Source organism: Notamacropus eugenii, chromosome 3, assembly GCF_028372415.1.
Source record: "Notamacropus eugenii isolate mMacEug1 chromosome 3, mMacEug1.pri_v2, whole genome shotgun sequence".
NCBI classification, from domain to species: Eukaryota; Metazoa; Chordata; class Mammalia; order Diprotodontia; family Macropodidae; genus Notamacropus; species Notamacropus eugenii.
In genome coordinates, this window is record NC_092874.1 from 212,729,664 (window position 1) to 212,752,876 (window position 23,213).

The 23,213-nt window shown below is 36.4% G+C and overlaps 1 protein-coding gene across 2 annotated transcripts in view; it reads right to left on the minus strand.

Annotated features, from left to right (window-relative positions):
• Positions 1-23,213, minus strand: part of SLC2A13 (solute carrier family 2 member 13) — a 227,900-nt gene that overhangs the window by 11,791 nt on the left and 192,896 nt on the right. The window contains exons 8-10 of one of the 2 annotated variants that reach the window (XM_072654312.1): positions 16,784-16,905; positions 16,498-16,650; positions 4,438-4,567 (exon numbers count right to left, since the gene is read on the minus strand). In XM_072654312.1, coding sequence (XP_072510413.1) covers positions 4,527-4,567; positions 16,498-16,650; positions 16,784-16,905 — 316 coding nt within the window. In that variant the 3' untranslated portion in view covers positions 4,438-4,526. Of the gene's footprint in view, positions 1-4,437; positions 4,568-16,497; positions 16,651-16,783; positions 16,906-23,213 lie in introns of those variants that run through there. The other variant, XM_072654311.1, reaches the window with a different exon arrangement.

Here is a 23,213-nt window from a genome sequence, read left to right on the forward strand (position 1 = left end):
CACATGTGGAGAGAGTAGCTTCATTTTTCCCCTCTCCCCTTCTCCATTTTCTCTTCCATTGAACAAGATTTTTCTTATCTCTTTTATGAGTTATAGCCTGCCCCATTTCATTTCTCCCTGTCTCTTCCTGGAATTTTCCTCCTTCACCCCTTAATTTTTATTTTATTTGTGTGGATATCAACTCTTCTGATTCAACACACCTTGTACTCTCTATCTATGTATGTGTGTGTGTGTGTATGTACAATCTCTCCATCTACCCAAATACTGACAAAAGATTCAAGAGTTATAAATATTTTCTTTCCATGTACTAATGTAAACAGTTAAGCTTTAGAGAGTCTTTTGTGATTTTTCTTTTCTGTTTACCTTTTCATGCTTTTCTTGATTCTTGTCTTGGGAAGTCAAATTTTCTGTACAGATCTGTTCTTTTCCTCAATATGAATGATTGAAAGTCCTCTATATCATTGAATGACCATTTATCCCCTTGAAGTATTATACTCAGATTTGCTAGGTAGGTGATTCTTGGTTTCAATCCCAGTTCCTTTGACCTCTGAAATATCCCATTCTAAGCCCTTTGATCCTTTACTGTTGAAGCTGCCAGATCCTGTGTTATCTTGATTGTATTTCCACAATACTCAAATTGTTTCTTTTTAGCTGCTTGCAGTATTTTCTCCTTGATCTGGGAACTCTGAAATTTTGCCACAATATTCCTAGGAGTTTCTCTGTTTTGGTCTCCTTCAGTAGGAGATCGGTGGATTTTTTCAATATTTATTTTGCCCTCTGATTCTAACACATCAGGGCAGTTTTTCTTCGTAATTTCATGGAAGATAAGTCTAGGCTCTTTTTTTTGATCATGGCTTTCAGGTAGTCCTATAATTTTTAAATTGTTTCTCCTGAATCTATTTTCCAGGTCAGTTGTTTTTCCAATGAGGTGTTTCACATTATCTTCTATTTTTTCAAATTTTTGATTATGTTTACTAACTCCTTGGTCTAACTCATAGTCATTCATTTCCCTGAACTCAATTCTCTCTTTCAATGAATTATTTTGTTCAGTGAGCTTTTGAAACTTCTCCTCCATTTGGCTAATTCTACTTTTTAAAACCTCCTTCCCCTCATTGGCTTTTTGGAACTCTTTTTCCAGTTGAGTTAGCCTCTTTTCAAAGCTGTTATTTTCCTCAGCATCTTTTTGGTTCTCCCTTTAGCAAGCTGCTAACTTGTTTTTTTAAGGTCTTCTATTGCCTGAGTCCAATTTAAGTTTCATTTGGAGGCCCTGGAGGCAGAGGCCTTGACTTCCTCTGACAGTATGCCTTGTTCTTCCTCATCTGAATGGATGGGAGGAGACACCTGTTCCCCAAGAAAGTAACTTTCTATGGTCTTATTTTTTCCCTTTTTGGGAGTTTTCTCAGACATTTACTTCACTTCTGAGTTTCCTCTCCACAACCACCTGGCCTCCAGTTCTACCAGGCCAACACTGGGGGCTGAGATTCAGATGAGCTTCTCCAAAGTCTCAGGGGTTTTAGGTGGGGGCAGGCTGCTAATCAGTGTGAGATTAAGATCAGCTGCTCAGGACGGGGCAGGGCTGCCACACAGGGCTGAGTTCCCTCAGGGGGTTTACAATGAGACCTTCAACAATGGATGAGGGATATTGCCTGCTTTGGGAGCCCCATCTGCTGCTGCCTCTATTGCTGCCACCTGAGAAGGCCCAAGTTATGAGGACATCCTGCTCCCTTCTTGGCCAGCCAAAAAGACCTTCTCACTGACCTTTGCCTCCTGTGGGCTGAGGGATCTATGCCACCACTGGAGATTCTGTCCCTGAAGCCTGCTTGGATCTGCTCCTTTCATTGCTGTGTGGCCAAGGCAGGGCTGGACCCTGCTCTGGGTCCAGTGTGTGACAAACCTTTCTCTCGGTCTTTCAGGTCACTCTGGAATAGAGATCTCCTCCACTGTGTTGTTCTCTGCCTTCTTCTGCTCTAGATTTGTTGAGAGTTCTTCTTTACAGGTATTTTATGGGTTGTGGGGTAACAGCTAAGGGTATGTGCGTCTTTCTACTCCACCATCTTGGCTCCACCCCTTTTTTCTGTAAAATATGAAGCAATGTTCTCATGCAAGAGAGTTGGGGGAGGAGGAGCCATGGCAGGTCTGAGGATGGGAATTGCTGTTGTGGAGAGTAGTATAGTTAATAAAGGGAGGTATATAGTAGGATTACCTAGCAACAATGAGGGCCCAGTTGAGATGAGATAACTTAAATCTGTAGTGGACCTAGTTAGAATGGTTGAGTGATTTTCTTCACATTCATTCAGCAGCATGTAGAGGTTGAGGTGCAGCTGGGCATAATTGACAATATGATAAGGGGATTAGGGATTCAAGAGAGAAGGACAGTGTGGAGTTGAATTGGTTTACCAGAGTGTAAAGATGGGAAGAAGGGGAGAGAAAGGTTATTGTAGGGAAGACAGTCTTGGAGAGAACTGAGGGATCAAGGTATGTTCCTTCACAATGTGGATGAAGACAAAGAGAAGTGAAAATCCAACAGATTGTGTAAACATAAAGGGATATCAGAATTCTTGGTACATGTCTAGGTGGTGGCAAGATTGCAATTATGGCTATCTTTTTGTGTGTGGCTGAAGTGGGACAGAAAAGTAGCTCTTGAGAAGTGAGAAGGATGAGGAAATGAATGATTAAGTTATCTGAGGGAGAATCAATACGTGTGTCGAACTACCCTACTATGAGGGTAGGGCAGTTAGGTGGTGCAATGGAGAGTGTGCCTGAAGTCAGGAAGACTCATTTTCCTGAGTTCAAATCTGCCCTATGACACTTATTAGCTATATAACCCTGATGAAGTCACTTAATCCTGTTTGGTTCAGTTTCCTTCTTTGTAAAATGAGCTGGAGAAGGACCACTTCAGTGTCTTTGCCAAGAAAACCCCAAATGGCATCATGAAGAATTTCATGATTGAAAAACGACTGAACAAAAAAATAGTATGCATACAGGAGCTGGGAAAAAGAGACAAGTTGTAAGCCAGGGAGGGATGAGGGAGACTTTAGAGTGAGGGAACCAAGGCACCTACAAAATTCATCTAAAATTACAGGAGACATGACACTGCATTGAAAGTGGAAGAGGAGATAAAAAAGTGTACTTGGGAAAAAAACAATGGTATAGGCAAATGAAGTTTAAAAGTGATTTTATTAAACATTCCAATAAAATAAAATAAATAACAAATTGAATAATATGAGTAAACCCCCCCCACACAGCTGCTTATGAGAAACACATTTTTAAGACAAGGACATATACATAATAAAATGAAAGAATTTGGAAAACTTTACTCTCTGTCAACTGAATCCAAAAAAATGAGTTGCTTTCATTCTATCACACAAAGGATAAAAAGAACTATTGAAAACATATAAAAGGATAAACAAGGAAACTACACTATGCTGAAAAAACCCACAGCAAAACCAATACAAATTTCAATATCATATGCTTCAAATGTCCTACCATCTAAATTCATAGAGGAAACATGAACTGAGCTACAAGAGGACATAGACTAATGCAACAGTGAAAGGAGGTTCCAATCTCTCTCAGATTTCAGTATTTCTCACTATTCTTCAGTCTTTCTCATTAATTAGCTTTGGACAAGTCTGACAGAGAGATAAGCAAAAGGAAAGATATAGGCCTGAAGAAATTGCTGGCAAATCTAGAGCTGAAAGACTTGTTGTCTTCTCCAAATGGAACTGCAAAAGAATATATTTATTTCTTGAATATACTACTAGGAACTTAAAAAAAAATTGACCATGTGTCAGGGCACAGATATAGTGCAAACAAATGTAGAAAGGAAGAATATTTACTTCATCATTTAAGCACCATAACCCAACAAATAGAATAATCAATTAAGAAACTACAAACAAAAAGCAAAGACTAAATGAAGATTCAACAATGAAACAGCATTTAATGAGTGGATCAGGAATAAATCATTAGAAACAATTAAGAATTATGTTAAACAAAATGATAATGGTGAAAAAAGCATAAAAAATTCTGGGATGTAGCTATTGCGATTCCCAGAGGAAGTCATGTCTCTATAAACATACATCAAATTAAAAAAGCAGTTTAACAAATATGCATCAAGAATTGAAAAGCCAACAAATGTACCAAAAATAGTCACAAAAGAGAATATAATAAAATCAGAGGAAAAATAGAAAAATTGGAAACAAAAAATAATAGAAATTATGAATAAAATTAATAGCTACTTCTTTGAAAAGACTCACAAAATTAATAAATCTTTAATCAAAATTGACAGAGTCAAAAAACATTTAGTAAAAGCCAGTTACTACATGCACCAGGCATGCTGACACAATTGTTGACACAAATAGAGGAATGCCTTCAAAAATATAAAATACAAAAACTAACAAAGAGTTTAAGTAACCTAATCCCAGAAAATTAAATAGAACTAGTTATAAATGAACTACCAGGATGGGAGGAGGCTTCTAGTACTGATGTATTTTTGGGAGAATTCTATTAAATTTCAAAAGACCAATTCATTACCACACTACACAATTAAACACCAGATTCCTTTTCTGAGCTGCAAGAGAAAAATAAAACATGGAATAACAATAAATCAATGTCATTAATGAATATCAATTCAAAAATTTATTTTTATTAATGTATTTTAAACTTAAATACTAAAACTTAAATACACAAGAAAAGAAAAACATAAATGTAAACACTGAAACACAAATACAAAATAAGAAAAGAAAAAAAGGTATTGCCATTGGTTCAGAACATTAGAGGCTTCAAAGTATTCAGCAATAAATATCCATTTCAAGAAAACCTATATAGGGGCTGGGCCAAGATGGTAGAGTAGAAAGATGCACATACTCTGCCTCTTCCCCCACAGCCAATAAAATACCTGTAAAGAACGACTCTCAACAAATTCTAGAGCAGCAGAAGCCACAGAATGATGGAGTGGAGAAGACTTCCAGCCCAGGGTGACCTGGAAGACTGACAGGAAAGGTCTGTCACACAGGACAAGGAGTGGCCAGAAGGAGGAGGACAAGAGCCAGCATTGGGGGAAGATTTCCCAGAAGCAGCAGTTCGCAGATCCCTCAACCTACAGATACCAAAGGTCAGTGAGAAGGCTTTTTCATCTGGCCAAGACACCCATAGCTCTGATTCTAGGGGAGGGTGGCAGAGGCCCCAGTGAGCCACGGCTGCCACAGTAGGCACCAGCCAGCATCCATTGTTGGAAGCCTCATCATAAAACCCCAGAGGAAACTAAGCAGCTGATCTGAACATCAGTCCTGAGTGACTGCCCTGCCCCTGCCTAAAGCCCCTGGGGTAATTGAGCAGCTGATCTGATCTCGGTCTTCAGTGCTGGCATGACAGAACTGGATGTGAGGTGGTTGTGGAGAGGAAATTTTACTAATCACAGATTCTGGGCACAAAAGTTTCTTGTTGCTCCCAGACCAGTGTGCAGGGTTGATTGTGCCACCTTGGAGGAACTGAGAACTTACAGGTCCCCAGAGTATACCCCACTCTTGACAAAGAACCCAAAAGTCAAGAAACTGGTTGGGAAAATGCCCAAAAAAGGGGAAAAAATAAAACTATACAAGGTTACTTTTTTGGTGAACAGATATCTTCTCCCATCCTTTTGGATGAGGAAGAACAATGCTTACCATCAGAGAAAGACATAAAAGGCATTGCTTCTGTATCCCAAACATCCAAAACAAATATTCAATGGTCTCAGACCATGGAAGAGCTCAAAAAGGATTTTGAAAATCAGGTGAGAGAAGTGGAGGAAGAATTGGGAAGAGAAATGAGAGAGATGCAAGAAAATCATGAAAAACAAGTCAGTAGTTTGCTAAAGGACACCCCAAAAATGTTGAAGAAAACAACACTTTTAAAAATAGGCTAAATCAATTGGAAAAAGAGGTTCAAAAAGACAGTGAGGAGAAGAATGCTTTAAAAAGCAGGATTAGCCAAATGAAAAAGGAGGTCCAAAAGCTCACTGAAGAAAATAGTTCTTTAAAATTAGAATGGAACAGATGGAAGCTAATGACTTTATGAGAAACCAAGAAATCACAAAAGAAAACCAAAAGAAAGAAAAAAATGGAAGACAATGTGAAATATCTCATTGGAAAAACAACTGACCAGGAAAACAGATCCAGGAGAGACAATTTAAAAATTATGGGACTACCTGAAAGCCATGATCAAAAAAAGAGTCTAGATATCATCTTTCATGAAATTATCAAGGAAAACTGCCCTGATATTCTAGAACCAGGGGGCAAAATGAATATTGAAAGAATCCACTGATCACCTCCTGAAAGAGATCCAAAATGAGAAACTCCTAGGAACATTGTAGTCTAATTCTAGAATTACCAGGTCAAGGAGAAAATATTGCAAACAGTTGGAAAGAAACAATTTTAGTATTGTGGAAATACAATCAAGATAACATAAGATCTAGTATCTTCTACATTAAGGGATTGAAGGGAATGGAATATGATATTCCAGAAGTCAAAGGAACCAGGATTAAAACAAAGAATTATTTAACCAGCAAAACTGAGCATAATACTTCAGGGGAAAAATGGGCTTTCAATGAAACAGAGGACTTTCAAGCATTCTTGATGAAAAGACCAGCGCTGAAAAGAAAATTTGACTTTCAAACACAAGAATCAAGAGAAGTATGAAGAGAAATCATAAGGGACTTACTAAAGTTGAGCTATTTACATTCCCACATGGAAAGATAATATTTGTAATTCTTCAAACTTCTCTCAGTATCTAGGTAGTTGGTGAGATTATACACACACACACACACACACACACACACACACACACACACACACACACACACACACACACACACACACACACATGGAAAGAGAGACAGACCACAGGGGAAGTTGAATAGGAAAGAATCATACCTAAAAAAATAAAATTAAGGGGTGAGAGGGGAGTATATTGGGATGAGAAAGGGAGAAATGGAATGAGGCAAGTTATCTTTCATAAAAGAGGCAGGAAAAAGTCTTTTCAAGGGAGAGAAAAAGTGGGGAGGTGAGAGGGTAAAAGTGAAACTTACTCTCATCTCATTTGCTTCAAGGAAGGAATAACATGCACACTCAATTTGGTATGAAAACCTATCTTACAATACAGGAAAGTAAGGAAAGTAGGGGAGAAGGGGAGAATCAGGGTAGGGGGAATGATGGAAGGGAGGGCAAATGGGAGGGGGGGCACTTAGAAGTAAACACTCTTGGGGAGGGACAAGGTCAAAAGAGAGAATAGAAGAAATAGAAGGCAGGATAGGATGGAGGGAAATATACATCATGATTATTATGGAAGTCATTTGCAAAACTACACATACATAGCCTATATTGAATTGCTTGCCTTCTCAGTGAGGATGGGTGGGGAGGGAGAAAAGAAGAGCAGCTGCATCTCAAAGTTTTAAGAACAAATGTTTAGTATTGTTCTTGCATACCACTGAGAAATAAGAAATACAGGTAATGGGGTACAGAAATTTATCTTGCCCTGTAGAACCACAAAAAAGATGTGTATAAGGGAAAGGAGGGATTTTAGAAGGGAGGGCAGATTGGTGGAAGGGGTAATCAGAATGCTAGGTGTTTGGGGGTAGGGGGAGGGGAGGTATGGGGAGAAAATTTGGAACTCAAAACTTTAAGGAAATTAATGCTGAAAACTGAAAATAAATAAATAAATAATCTAAAAAAAGAAAACCTATGTAATACATAAATAAATAAAGCAAAGAGACAAATAAATATATAAATAATTGTGTTCAGAACTTTTGATCTTTTCTTTGCTTTCTTGTAAGTTTTCTTTTAGCTTAAAAGGGCCAAGGTCTCCTACTGCATCCTGGAGCATCTACAGTAATCCTGATGAATATCTGGCCACTGGACCCAGATGGAAGATAAAGTGAGTTTGGTGATTTTGCACAGCCCTCTCTCACTCAAATCAAAGTCAGCTGTAAGTCCTGTGATCATCTCCCTGATGGCATGGTCCTCTTGATAACAAAGGACAAACCACAGCTTTTGTTTACTGTTATGCACTTTTTACTTTGTTCTTTTCCTCCTTTTATCCTCACCTCTTTATCCTATTCTTGTTAATCTAAACACGCTTCTATACCACCCCCTTTATTCTATTACCTCACCCTCTTATTTCTCTATAACTTTGGAAGACTTCTTCCAAATGTAAACATTGTTCTCTCATTAACCCATATCTTATGTGAGGAGGGTTCTCTCTAAAAATCCCTCCCTTATCCTCTCCTCCATCTCTGTGCTCTTAGGCTTTTATTTCTTTCTAAATTTAGAAGACTTTGATGGCCTTCTAGATATATATGTATTGTCACCTCTCTAACCCATTCACAAGGAAAGTGGAGGTGCAAACCATCAGTCCTCCTCCTTCATTTAATTCTTCTGCATCAGTTATTTCTCTCATTTGTATAAAATAATTACTCTTTTTACCTTTCCTTAAATGGTTCTTCATCTTAGAATCACATCATAATGAGTTCTACTTTAATCTTTCTTTCAAACTACCCAATTACTAATAACAATCTCAGACATTATGTTTCACACTTCCTCATATAAAAAGTAAGCAGTTTGTCCTTGATGAGTCCTATGTAATTAGTCTTTGATGTGTACCTCATATTTCTCTTGCATTTTGTATGTCAAATTTTCTATTTCAGGGATTTTTTTTGCAACAAAATTCTGAACTTTTGGCAATTCAATGAATGTCCTTTTTTTCATTCAGGATTATGCTAAACATTGCTGTGCATACTATTGGCCACCACCCCCATTCTTATGCTTGTCAATAAATAGTGTTCTAAGACCTGCAGTCTTTCAGTGCTGTCAATGCTAGGTTTCATGTGATACTAATTGTGGATCCACTATATTTGAATTTTTTTCTTTTTGCCCATAATATTTTCTCCTTGCACTGGGGGTTTCAAAATTTGACTGTGATGTTCCTGTAATCTTTTCTGGTAAGATCTGGTGAACAGTGAATTTTTTTTTCTACTTTTCTCTCTTGTTCTAGTACTTCAGGACAATTTTTTAAATTAAATCTTGTATTATTGTATCAAGATTCCTTTTTCTGATTGTAGGTTTCAGGTAGTCTGATTTACTCTTATGTTTTGTCTTCTTGATGTGTTCTCCAGATTAGTTGTTTCTCTTTTGAGATGTTTCACATTCACTTCTATTTTTTAATTCTTCATGTTTTATTATTTCTTCATCTCTTATAACTTCACTGACTACCTAGTGCCAAATTCTAATTTTCAAGGAGTTGTTTTCTTCCTTAACATTCTGGAGAGAGAGAAAGGTATTCTAGGAAGATGGTGGAATAGGTCAGAAAATTCCATACTCTCAAGATTTCTCCCCACAAAAGAAATAAAACAGCAATTTAGAGTGAACAAAGTAAGGAGCAAAAATGAACGAAAATGGGGATGCAACAGGGGTCTTCCTGGAATAATTTGAAAAGATCAGAATAAAAATCCAGGGAAGAGATTTGGTCCATGTGAAGAGTAAACACCTGTGGACTAGGGTCCATTTTGAAAAGTGGAAAGACAGTTAAACAAGTGGCAAGCCCTGGGATTAGTTGGTTTGAGAGACTGCCTCCACCCTAGCCAAAAGAACTTTTACCAGCAGATAATCAGGGAAGTTTCATGTTTGAGTGAAAGAAGATCAAGGGAATGAACCTCTGCTGACAAGGAATATTAAACCTAACTGTGCTGCAAAGAGTAGCAGGGACAAGAAGTAACCAGCACATGCCAGATGAATTCAGAAGCAGTGGGGCAGGAAGCTCCTGGTTATGGACACTTATGGGAAGTTGGAAGTTTAGCTTGGTTCCAGGTTAGAGGGGAGAACTAAAGATCTGGGGCAAGAGGCACCATCCTCCCTATCCCAGGGCTAGAGGTAATTACAAAAATTAAGCTATTACCACAAAAAATACACAGGAAAAAAGAGGAAGAATGCAACCATAAAAAAAGCTATTATGAGAATAGAAAAGATCAGGGTTCATCTTTAGGGAAGGATACTTGAAGTAAAGAAACCCTCAAAGGGTAATGTTAAATGGTCACCTGCCCCAAAAGAATTCATAAAAAAAATCTTTAAAAAGAATTTTAAAAACGAAATGACAGAAATGGAGGAGAAAAAAAGAATACTTCAATAAAAAGGCAAGAATACTGTGAAATGAAAGTCAACCAACTAGAAAAGGGGACACAGAACCTTAAGGCAGAAAAATGACACTTTGAAAATTAGAATTGGACAAGGTGAAGGCAGCAAAATTATGAGATCAAGAAACATTTAAACAAAATATGTATATTGAAAAATCAAGAGAAAGTGAAACATCTTATAAGAAAAACAACATATTTTGAATCAAGAAAACACAAATATAACTGAACTAACTGAAAGTTACGATAAAAAATGAATCTTAATACAATATAAGGCATAATCAAAGAAAATTGTCCTGAATTATTAGAACAAGTGGAGAAAGTAGATAAAGAAAAAAAATATCCATCGATCACCACTTAAATGAGAACCTATGAGGAAAACTCATAGGGATATCTTAGTCAAGTTCCAAAATCCTCAGCTGAAGGATAAAATATTAAAAGAAAAAACAATAAAACAATTTAAATGTGATGTCACAGCAATTAGAATCAGGCAAGACCTAGCAGTAGAGATATTAAAGGATGGTAGGTCTTGGAACACTGTATTTCACAGAGGAAAAGAACGGGGGCTCTAGCTGACGATATTATACCCAGCAAAGTTAAATATAATCATCAATGAAAAAAAAGGACATTTGACCAACTTTCAGAATTTCAAAACTTTGTTAAAAAACAAAAATCCTGAACCTAGAAGATTTGACAAACAAGAGTCAAAAGAAATGTAAGGTACATACCAACAGACCATTTACTTTTTATATATGTAAAATGTGAAACATATTATAAGATTCTATTAATAACTGGGTAGCTCACAAGAAAGATTGGGGGAAAACTGGATATGATGTGAATTTAAAAAGTAAAAACATTTAGGAACAGTTAAAAAGAGAAATTATACAAATGAGATACAAGAGGAAGAATCGATAAAGAGGAATTAGATGGGGAAGGAGGGCTGGTAGTTCTGGTAACCTGCTTTTATCAGGAATAGATTTAAGAAGGAATAATACATATAGATTTAGAAGAGGATAGAAGTCTTCTAAATTCAGAAGAAATAAAATGGTAGGGGTATAGGGAGGGGGAGAGGACAAAGGAGGAATCTTTAGAAGGGAGAGCAAGGGAATAGGCAAAAGGAGGGTGTTTAGATTTAGGAGAGGGATCCTTGAGGGGGGGGTAGGTAAGTAATAAGCAGGTAGAAGTAAAGTAGAGGAGGCTGGAGGGATAGGAAACAAGAGAAATGCACAAACAAAAGCATAAATCAGGAGCAGAATTTGTTTGGGAAAGTATGTGTTTATATATGTATGTATATAGGTGTACGTGTATGTATATATCTATAGCTATAGAGAAACATATCCAAACTTCATTGTAGACTTCTGGAGGTGGTTGGGGGGAGCAGGAAAGAGAACACAGTTAACAAGTGCATAGCAGAGAACAAAAGAACACTTACAAGGAAACACAGAAAAGATGAACAGATCTCAACACAAAGTGTATTACTTATCATACAGGCTTTCTTGAAATGAAAATTTATTGTTATATATTTAAAATCTTCTCTTATGTTCTGTTATGTACATGACATGCTTTTTTGTTTATACTTTGCATTTAAATTCCAATATTTAAGTATATGTTTTTTTTTCTTTTCTCTATTTTGTATTTGTGTTTTGACATTGAGTCTAAAATTAAATTTAATTTTTTTTTAAAAAAAGATTCTGGATGGGGAGCTAAGATGGAAGAGTAAAAGAAGGGACTCACTTGAGCTCTCACACAAACCCCTCCAAATACCTGTAAAAATGACTCAATAAATTCTAGAGCAGCAGAACCTGCAAAATGACAGAATGAAACAAATTTCCAGCCCAAAATAACTTGAAAGGTTAAAAGGAAATGTCTGTTGCACCAGGTTGAGAGAGGAGCACAGTCTAGTGCAAAATGGACCAGCATAGACTCAGTCCTAGGAAACCAAGAGCAGGCCCCAGAGGATTGAATCACTGGCAGCTGCGGTAGTTTCCAGACTTCTCAATCTACAAACAACAAAAACAACTTAGAAGATCAGTACGAAAGATCTGTTGGACATAGGTGAGAGAGGAATGTGCTCCAGACCCAGCCCTGGGGTGGTGGCTGCAGTAGTAGCTGCGGCTGCTTCTAGAGCTCTCAGCCCTCAGATGGTGGGAGATCAGGCAGCTGATCAGAGGGGGCTTGCAGGGATCTCTTTGCTGGTGATGAGGATTTGCTTGCTTTGCCCATGCTTGGATATGAGTCACAGTGCTGGGTGTCAGCCCTGGAGTGATTGGCATAGCACAGCTTGTGATGGCAGTGGAGAAGAAATCGTTCTCACAGTTCCAAGGCAGAAAAGAGTGTTTGTGGTCACTCAGAGACCAGAGCATAGGTCAAGAGAGGAGTAAACACCTTTGCTTTGATCATACAGCCTTGGAAGAACTGAAAACTTGCAAGTGCCCAGAAATATGTCTGAAAACAGTTGCAAAACCCTGAAACTTGGGGCAGTACAGCCTCCATATTGAAAGCAGAGCCTTACCTTAACAAAGAATTCCAGAAGTAAAGTAATTGACTGAGACGTAACAAGAAAATAATCAGACTATAGAATCTTACTTTGGTGAAAAAGAAGATCAAAATTTACAACCAGATGAAGATAACAAAGTCAAAGCTACTGCATCCAAAGTCTCCAAGAAAAATATGAATTTGTCTCAGTTCATGGATGACCTCAAGAAGGATTTTGAAAATAAAGTAAAAGAACTAGAGGGAAAAAAACGGGAAGAGAAATGAGAGTGACGCAAGACAATCAAGAAAAATAAAGTCAACGGTTTGCTAAAGGAGACCCAAAAAATGGTGAAGAAAATAACACCTTAAACAAAAAGACTTGGCCAAATGACAAAGGAGGTCCAAAAAGTCAATGAGCAGAAGAGTGCCTATAAGACAGTATTGTCCAAATGGAAAAGAAGGTCCAAAAGCTCACGGAAGAAAATAATTCCTTGAAAATTAGAATGGAGCAAATGGAAGCTAATGACCATGAGAAATCAAGAAAACCAAGAGAATAAAACATTAAAAGACAATGTGAAATATTTAATTGGAAAAACAACAGACCTGAAAAATAAATATGGGAGAGATCATTTAAGACCTGGAAGCCATGATCAAAAAGGAGCCTTCATTTTTCAAAAATTATCAAGGAAAACTGCCCTGATATTCTAAAATAAAGAGGTAAAATAGAAATTGAGGAAGTCCACTACTCAACTCCTGAAAGACATCGCAAAACAAAAAATCATAGAAATATTGTAGCCAAATTCCAGATTTTCCAGGTAAAGGAGAAAATGTTGGAAGCAGCCAGAAAGTAACAATTCAGGTATTGTGGAAACACAATCAAGATAACACAAGATTTAGCAGCTTCTACATTAAGGAATCAGAAGGCTTGGAATACGATATTCCAGAGATCAAAGGAGTCAGGATTAAAACCAAGAATCACCTACCCAGAAAAACTGAGCATAATCTTTCAAGAGGAAAAATGGATAATTAGTGACATAGAGGACTTTCAAGCATTCTTGATAAAAAAAAGAGCAGAGTTGAATAGAAAATTTGACTTTCAAATATAAGAATCAAGAGAAGCATGAAAAGATAAAAATGAAAGAGAAATCATAAGGGACTTATTACAATCAACCTGTTTACATTCCTACATGGAAATATTTAGTGATGATGTGATGGTTTACTTGGAAAATACTAGGGAATAAACAAAGATAATTGAGACAATCAATAGTTTCAGAAAAGTTGGAGCCAATAAAATAATCCCTCAAAAATAATTGCATTTTTGCATAAGAACAACAAAATTCAAGAGGTAATAATAGATAGGGAAAATACCATTCCAAATAACCACAAGATGCTAAAATGTCCAGGGATTGACTCAAAACACAAAAAAGGAACAGAAACAATTTGAATGAATTCTATTGCAGAGCACTCCTTAAAGAAGTAAAGGGCAACTTAGATAATGGAAGAAAATGAAGTACTCATTGATAAGTTCTGCCAATATGATAACATTCTAATAATGTCAAAGTTAATTTATAATTTAAATGATATACCAATAAAATCATCATTGACATACTTTATAGAACTGGGTAATATATAAACAATCACTTAGAAAGATAAAAGATTTAAAATATAAAGGAAAATGATGAAAAGAGGTAGAGTAAGGGGGAATAGTACTTCTATATCTCAAATTGTATATCATGAAGCTTCACTCATCAACATTATCTAGTTTTGGTTAAAAAATAAAGACATACCAACAAAACAGAGAAGACAAGGGAGAATCAGAAACAATGGAACTCAGTAACCCAATGTATAGTAAAGTAGAAAACCTAAGTTTTCTAGAAAAGAACTCCCTTTTTGATTAAAAAGTGATAGGAAAACTGGAAGGCAGTTTGATATCAGTCTTAATAGATATATGACCATAATATTAAATTTCATATTACAAAAAAATTAGAAGAGAAGGTATGAAGTCTATGGCTCTGGACATTCTCCCTGCCTGTACCTCCTGCCTGGAATGTTCTAATTCTTTCATGCTACTAACCTCCCTGGCTTCAAGTTCTAATTAAAATCTCACCTTCTCTTGGTAATCTCTCCTAACTCTTCTTAATTCCAGTGTTTTACCACTTTTGATAATTTCCTATTTATCCCGTATAAATTGGTTTGTACATACTTGTCTACATGTTGTACACCCCAGAAAATTCTAAGTTCTTTGAGGGAAGAGACTTTTTGTTTCTTTTTATATTTCCAAAACTTAGCACAGTGTTTGGCACATAGTAGGTGCTTAATAAATGTTTCCTGATTGAGTCATTGCTGGATTGCAGTTTGTCTTTAAAAAATTCCCTTCAGTTTCAGTATTCCTTCAAGCTTCATATAAATTAAGGCTATGATGTGGTATATAGAAAACTAATGTGATGTTTGGTTGCATTAAAACAAGCACAGTATATAGATTAGGAAGTTTACTAGGTAGATGATAGTCTCCATTCTGTCCAGACTACATCTGGAGTACTATGTTCAATTCTGGACTTCACAGTTTAGGAAGGACACTGATAAACTAGAGAGTAATTGGAGGAGGGTGGCAAAAAAAGTCCTGAAGATCATGTCAATGTGAAAATCTGTTGAAGGAACTAGAGATAATAAGTTGGAAAAGAGAAGATTTAAGAGGCACATTGTGCCTTTCTTCTAGTATTTGAAAGGATGTTGTAGGGAAGAGGGATTAGAATTATTCAACTTGGCACCAAAGGTCAGAAGTAGGAATATTGGTGAGAAGTTGCAAAGAGACAAATTTAGGCTTGATATAAGGAAAAACTTTCACCACATAGCTATCCAAAGAAACCTTCCTCCATGAAAGTCTTCAAGTATTGAACTCTGCGTGATCACTTAAAAGGTTGCTGTGAGGATCAAATGAGATAGTATTTGTAAAACAGCAGAGTGTCTGGTATACGGGTATATGTAAGTATTGTATAAATTCTAGGAATCATGATAAGAAGAGGAAGAGGAAAAAGAAATAAAGAAGAAGAAGAAGAAGAAGAAGAAGAAGAAGAAGAAGAAGAAGAAGAAGAAGAAGGAGAAGAAGAAGAAGAAGAAGAAGAAGAGATGTTCTGAAAGCAATTCTTATTCATTTATGTTCTGAAATAAATGGCCTGTAAAATCCCTTTCAGCTCTATACCTATGAACTCCTGGGTATAATTTTTGCGACATTTTCTTAATCTTGATTTTATTCACAAACTCATATGGTAAAGAAAACTAATTAACGAAAGACATATTATCTCTTTTTCATATATTGAGATCTCCTTTATCAAATTTTACTACCTTTCCAAAGATATATTTGAAGTAGTTCTCTACAGAATTTCAGAGAAACAAAATAGGAAAGAACCTTTAAGATCGTCTAATCCAGCCCCACATGCACAGAACTGTTCCCTAAGATATGAGTAATTCATAGCCCTCTGTAATGCTCTTCCAAAATCATATTCAGGTAATATCATATACTCTTTTGAAAACAAAGAGGATATGAAATCCTAATTATAATAATAATAAAAAAGATGTGGCATATAGTGGAAAGAACATTGAAACCTGGATTTGCATACAAGTCCTGTACTTCTTAAATGAAGGGATAACTCACTTTAAGTCCCTGAACAGTTTTCTCACCTGTAAAAGTGAGGCTAATACCACCTGTGCTACAAGATAATGTTAAGGTTCAAATGAGATATTGAATATAAAGACCTTAATTATTGCAAAGTCTTATGTAAATATAAACTATTGTTATCACTAATCCTCAGTTACCAATTGTAACATTCATGAAATAAAGAATCACATTGTAGAAGAAAATAAACTCTTACCATAATATGTAAGGTACTCTGCTGTATGTAGAAAGGTCAGTGAAACTAGAACATTGAAAATCCAATTTATTCCAGATGAACATGCATTTCCTGTACTTCTTGCCCAAAGTGGATAGATTTCAGAATTCACTGTCCAAGGCATTGGTCCCATTCCTCAGAAATGCAAAATAGAAACTTTAATAAATCAGAAATAAACAAAAACCTTGATAAGTAATAGCTTGCGTATTCAAAATTTTCTTTTTCTTTTCCTCAACTAAGCATTTGTAAAAATGAAACATTTATTTACCAGGTGCGAAGAAAATGAGATATAAAATAAGGCCCAAAAGTGCAGTCCAGGAATATGGAGTTGGGCAGAAATTGTAAGCCCAAAATAACTGTTCTTCTTTGAATTTGGTTTCATTTGTACACCTGAAAAAAATGCAAAAACAAGCAAGTATTATTTCAGCATTTTTGGTCATGACTGAATAATTTTAGTGTGGACAAATCAATCGATTAATCAAACATCTATAGCAATGTATGGTTGTGAGAGCTGACCTATAAGGAAAACTGAGTGCCACAAAATTGGTGCTTTTGAATTGAGGTACTGGAAAAGACATTTGAAAATCCTTTGAACAGCAAGGAGGTTGAATTGGTCAATACTTAAAGAAATTAATTGAGACTACTCACTGGAAGGTCAAATACTGAAGTAGAGGATGAAATGGATAGATGGTGTAATGGAAACAAAGAACATGAACTTGGACAGACTTCAAGAGGTAGTGGAGGATAGAAGGGTCTAGTGTTTTATGGTCCATAGGGTAACAAAGGGCTGAACATTATTGAATGATTGAACAGCAGCAACATGTGTTGGTCACTTAATTTCAAGTATATAAAAATAGAAAAGAAGACAGACCCTTCCCTCCATCAGCTTATATTCTATTGGGTGAAGATGAAATACACAGACAAATAAATACAAAGGAAGAAGATACTAGGAAATGAGAGAATTAAGAAAGGTTTCATGTATAAGGTAGTGTTTGAGCTGATCTTTGAAGGAAACTGGGGAAACTAAGAGGAAGAGGTGAAAAAGAATTGCATTTGGGGCAGGGAGTAGGGAGGTATGTGACCTATTTTGAGGCCATGGGAAATATAACACTTTATGGAAGGAATACTAAATATGACAGTTTGGCTGAAATGAAGAGTGCATGAAGAGGTCTGAAAAGAGAGTATGGAGCTAGATTTGAAGGACTTTTAATGTATTTTTTCCCAGAAGGAATAGGGAGCCATTGGAGAATTTTGGGAAGGAGAATGACATGGTCAGGGCTATGCTTTATGAATACCACATGTTTGTGTGATAGAATACTGGGTGATTGTGTGGATTGGAAAAAATAGCAAATTGAGGTAAAGGCACCATTAGAAGGCAATTATCATAGTTCAGGTAAGAGAGATGATAAAGACCTGAATTAAGATGTTGGCTATGTTAGTGGAGAAAAAGGGAGAGATGTGAGAGATTTTGTGGAGACAGAATCTACCAGAATTCAAAAATGGTTGTGGGATAAAGGAGACTGAAGACTGACAAATACCTCCTAGTTTGCGATTTGAATTGGAATAAACTGAGAGTTGGAAAGGACTTGATCTCCAAATAGGTCCAACTTATACCCGAAAGAAATTCCACTATAACATGCCCAATGAGTGCTCTTCAAAATGCTTTAAGCCTCTTCCTGAGGATATGCAAGAAGAGATAATCTACTACTTCACAAGGCAGCTCATTCCACTTTGGGGCATCTTTGATTGTAATATACATTTTAATCACATCAAGACTAACTTTATCATTGCAGCTTCTACCCATTTTCCTGGTTCTATTCTCTGGGATCAAATAGAGAAATTTTCAACTTAGTAGCCCTTCAAGTACATGACAGAAGCCATTTTTATCTATCCTAAATGTAGCCAGGTCCTTCAATCTATCCTCATGTAATGTAGACTCAATATAGCTCACAGTAATTCCATCTCCTCTAAATTGTCTCTAGCCCATCATTGTCCTTTTTAAACTGCAATGGTCTGAATGGAACACAATACTCTAGATAAATTCTGACAATGGAAGACTATAGAGGGACCACCTTATTCCTGGAAGGGATGCCTCTCTTAATACTAATGGATTGTTTTTGGTTTGTTTATTTGTTTTTTTTTTTTTGGTACAATGTTGAATCATATTGAACTTGCAATCCACTTAAACTTTATCCAAGTCTGATAAAAATGTTAAACAGCACATCTGACTTAGATGACCACCAAAATAGAAGAATGGTAAGTTTCTTAAAACCACTTGAACTCTCCAATACCCCCCCAAAATATGCACTAGATGTAGTCTTATTATAACTAAATAAACAAGTGCATACAATGTATACAAGGGAAAGGAGATAAATTCTGACAAGGTAAAATCATTGTGAATTAACACAGGAGAACTCTAGTATTTTTTTAATTAAATTATTTTATTTGCTTTCAGTGTTCAACAATCACTTCCATGTATCTTAGAATATTCCCCTTCCTCCCTCTTTCTCCCATGCTCCCTGAGACAGTGTACAATCTTAAATAGGTTCTACATGTACATTCCTATTAAATACATGTTGCATAGAAGAATGAAAATGAATGGGAGAAACCATAAAACAAAACAAAATATAATAGAAAAGAAATTGGTCTGCTTCTACTTGTGCTCCATTTATATAATTCTTTCTCTGGATGTGGAAGGCATTTTGCCTCAAGAGTCCACCGGAAATTTTTTAAGGTCTTGAATTGCAATGAAGTACTAAGTCTACCAGAAAAATTCCTCTCACATTGGCATTCTTACTATGTACAAAGTTCCCCTGGTTCTACTCCTTTCACAAAATATCAGTTCATTCAAGTCTTTCCAGGCCTCTCTGAAGTCTTCCTGTTCATTCTTTCTCATAGCACAATAGTATTTCATTACATTCATATGCCACAACTTGTTCAGTCATTCCCCAATTGATGGGCATCCCCTTGATTTCCAGTTTTTGGCCACCACAAAGAGAGCTGCTATAAATATTTTTGTACATGTGGGACCTTTTCCCATGTCTATGATCTCTTTGGAATAGAATCCCAGAAACAATATTGCTGGGCACATTTTTGTAGCCCTTTGAGCATAGTTCCAAACTGCTTTCCAAAATGGTTGGATCAGATCACAGCTCCACCAACAAATGAATTACTGTTCCAAGTCTCCCATATCTTCTCCAACACTTATCATCTTCCTGTTTTGTCATGTTAGTCAATCTGATAGGTATGATGTGGTACCTCAGAGTTGTTTTGGTTTGCATCTTTCTAATCAATAGTGACTTAGAGCATTTTTCCATATGGTTATTGCTTTAATTTCTTCCTCTGAAAACTGCCTGCTCATATCCTTTGACCATTTATCAATTGGGGAATTACTTGTATTCTTGTACATTTGACTCAGTTCTCTATATATTTTAGAAAGGAGGCCTTTATCACAGATACTAGTTGCAAAAATTCTTTCCCAGTTTTCTGCTTCCCTCCTATTCTTGGCTACATTGAGTTTGTTTGTGCAAAAACATTTCCATTCAATCTAAAATTATCCATTTTGTACTTCATAATATGTTCTCTATCTCTTGTTTGGTCATAAGTTTTTCCATTCTCCATAATTCTGACAAATACACTATTCCTTGCTCCTATAATTTGTTTTCTGTACGTAGTTACTGCCAAATTGTTTTTCAACTTTCCCAGCAGTTTTTGTCAAATAGTGAGTCATTACCCTAGTAGCTGGAGTCTTCTCATTTATCAGACTAGGCAATTGTGTTCATTTTCTTCTACATATTATGCACAATAATATGCTGCGTTGGTTGACCTCCCTATTTCTCAACAAGTACCAATTTCTTTCATTTCTTTCAGAAATTCTAATTGAACTTGTGCTTATTATGTGTTTTACTTTGAGGCCTTGATTGTAGATATTTTGCAAACATTTTCTTCAGGGTGTGTGTCTTTGGTATCTTTAGTCACTGTAATAGCTTTTAGATTTTGTCATTACAATTTATTTACTCTTTTTGCCTTACTTTCTAAATTTAGACTTTGTTGGGTATTTTCATAGTTCTGGAGGGAACGTCTGTTGGTGCAAGGTTAACAGGGACAGCTCTAATTGGAGGCTTGGAGGCTTTCAGTGTGCTCAGATTGGTCTGATCACTGCTGTCCTTTTCTGAGCTTTGTAAGCTATTTTTAAGTTAAATAACAAAACTATAAGCTTGTCTCAGTTGTATGCTTGTTGGTGGATCAAAGTACAGTAAGCTGAGTAGAAAACTCTGAAGTTTCAGAGCAACAGAACTTCAGGCCCCCTGTTAGCTAATTAGTAATTCCACTGTTTAAATCAGATTGTTCTAGCAGTTGTGTCTGGCCCAAAAGGAGTCAGATCCATACAGTTGCTGCTCACTTCTCTTTCTATTCCTTGCTCAGTACACAGCCTCAATTCTGAGACCACTTCTTGTCCTTCATTAACCTTGCAAGTCCTCTCTTCCAGTCCTTGCCAAATCTGGTATCAAGACCTGGGGTACAAGTAATAGTTGGCACCTATTCCTGCTCCCTGCACAAAAGTCTGATGACTTTTGTGTGCTGGATACAGGACTTCTTTACCACTGCAAGCCCCAGTATAGTGCTTGCACTGGAGTGCTTTGTGAGGTACAATAGTGGATAGATCTCTTTATGAATGACCTATATTCTGTATATGGGCTGGAAAAAATGACTCGATGTATTTTCTCTTTAGATTTACCAGTCAGGACTCAAGTTAGTTTGTTTTCTAGATCTACATGCATTAATTGGAAGGGGTAGCTGGGCTTACTGTTTCCTTCTCCTCAACTAGTAGAACTTCTTCCAAAAATTATCAGTAATTAAAGGTCATGGTGATAAAAACAATTTTTTTCTGACAGCTATTCTGATATTATTTTGAAACTGTAGGCAATGTGATAATTACTGGTAGGTAGATGTAATGTCTAGGTGATAAAACAGAATTGTTATTGTGTGGAGAGAAATTCCACTGGGTGGTCCAGTGACCATATTGATTTAATTAAAGACATGCTTAATACTGAGAAGGGTCTCATGAGTTACAAAAATCATTTTTCCTTGTAGGACTGTAGGAATTTTTCATCTTTAATATAGTTTCTTCTTCCTGTTTACCTTTTGATGCTTCTAATTTTCTATTCAGCACTGGTCTTTTCAACGAGAATGCTTGGAAGTCCTCTATTTCACTGAAGTTCCATGTTTTTACCCTGAAGTATGATAGTTTTGCTGGGTGGGTGATTCTTGTTTTAATCCTATCTCCATTGATCTCTGGAATATCATATTCCAAGTCTTCTGATCCCTCAGTGTAAAAGCTGCTAAATCGTGTGTTATCCTGATTGTGTTTCCACAAAACTTGAATTGTTTCTTTCTGGTTGCTGGTAATATTTCTCCTTGACCTGGGAACTCTGGAATTTGGTTAGAATATTCCTAGGAGTTTTCCTTTTGGTATCTCTTTCAGGAGTTGATAGGAAGATTCTTTCCATTTCCATTTTGCCCTCTGGTTCCAGAGTATCAGGGCAGTTTTCCTTGATAATTTCTTTTTGAAAATATTTATTTATTTTTAGATATCAATGCTGATTTCCACAAAATTTTGAGTTCCAATTTTCTCCCCATCTCTCCCCTGCCCCACCCCACAATATCTTGCATTCTGATTTTCCCCTTCCCCCAATGTATCTTCTCTTCTATCACACCCCACCCTTCCCTTATCTTCATCTTCTCCCTTTTCTTGTAGAGCAAGATAAATTTCTATACCCCATTACCTGTATTTCCTGTTTCCCAGTTATATGCTATAATAATTCTCAATATTCATTTCTAATACTTTGAATTCCAACTTCTCTCTCTCCCTCCCTCCCTATCCATCCCCACTGAGAAGGCAAGCAATTCAATACAGCCTATATATGTGTCATTTTACAAAAGACTTCCATAATAGTCATGTTGTGTAAGACTAACTATATTGCCCTCTATCCTACCCTGTTCCCCCATTTTTTCTATTCTCTCATTTGACCTTGTCCCTTCCCAAAAGAGTTTACTTCTAGTTATTCCCTTTTCCTAATTTTCCCTCCCTTCTATCATCCCCCTCACCACATTTGTCCCCTTCTCCCCTACTTTCCTGTAGTATAAGATAGGTTTTCATACCAAATTTAGTGAGCATGTTATTCCTTCCTTAAGTCATATGTGAAGAGAGTAAGCTTCATTTTCCCCCTCTCATCGCCTCCCTTTTCTCCTCCAAGATTTTTCTTATCTCTTTTTTGAGCTTGCCTCATTCCATTTCTCCCTTTCTCCTCCCAATATCTTCTTCTGTCATCCCTTAATTTAATTTAATTTTTTATGGATATCATCTCTTCTGATTCAACTCAACCTGTACTCTCTGTTTATATGTGTGTGTGTGGGTGTGTGTGTATAATCCCTCCACCTACACAAATACTAAGAAAAGTCTCAAGAGTTACAAATATTATCTTTCCATGTAAGAATGTAAACAGTTCAACTTTAGAAAGCCCTTTATGATTTCTCTTTTCTGTTTATTTTTTCATGCTTCTCTTGATTCTTATGTTTAAAGTCAAATTTTCTGTTCAGTTATGGTCCTTTCATCATGAATACTTGAAAATCCTCTATATCATTGAATAACCATTTATTCTCTTGAAGTATTACACTCAGTTTTTCTGGATAGGTGA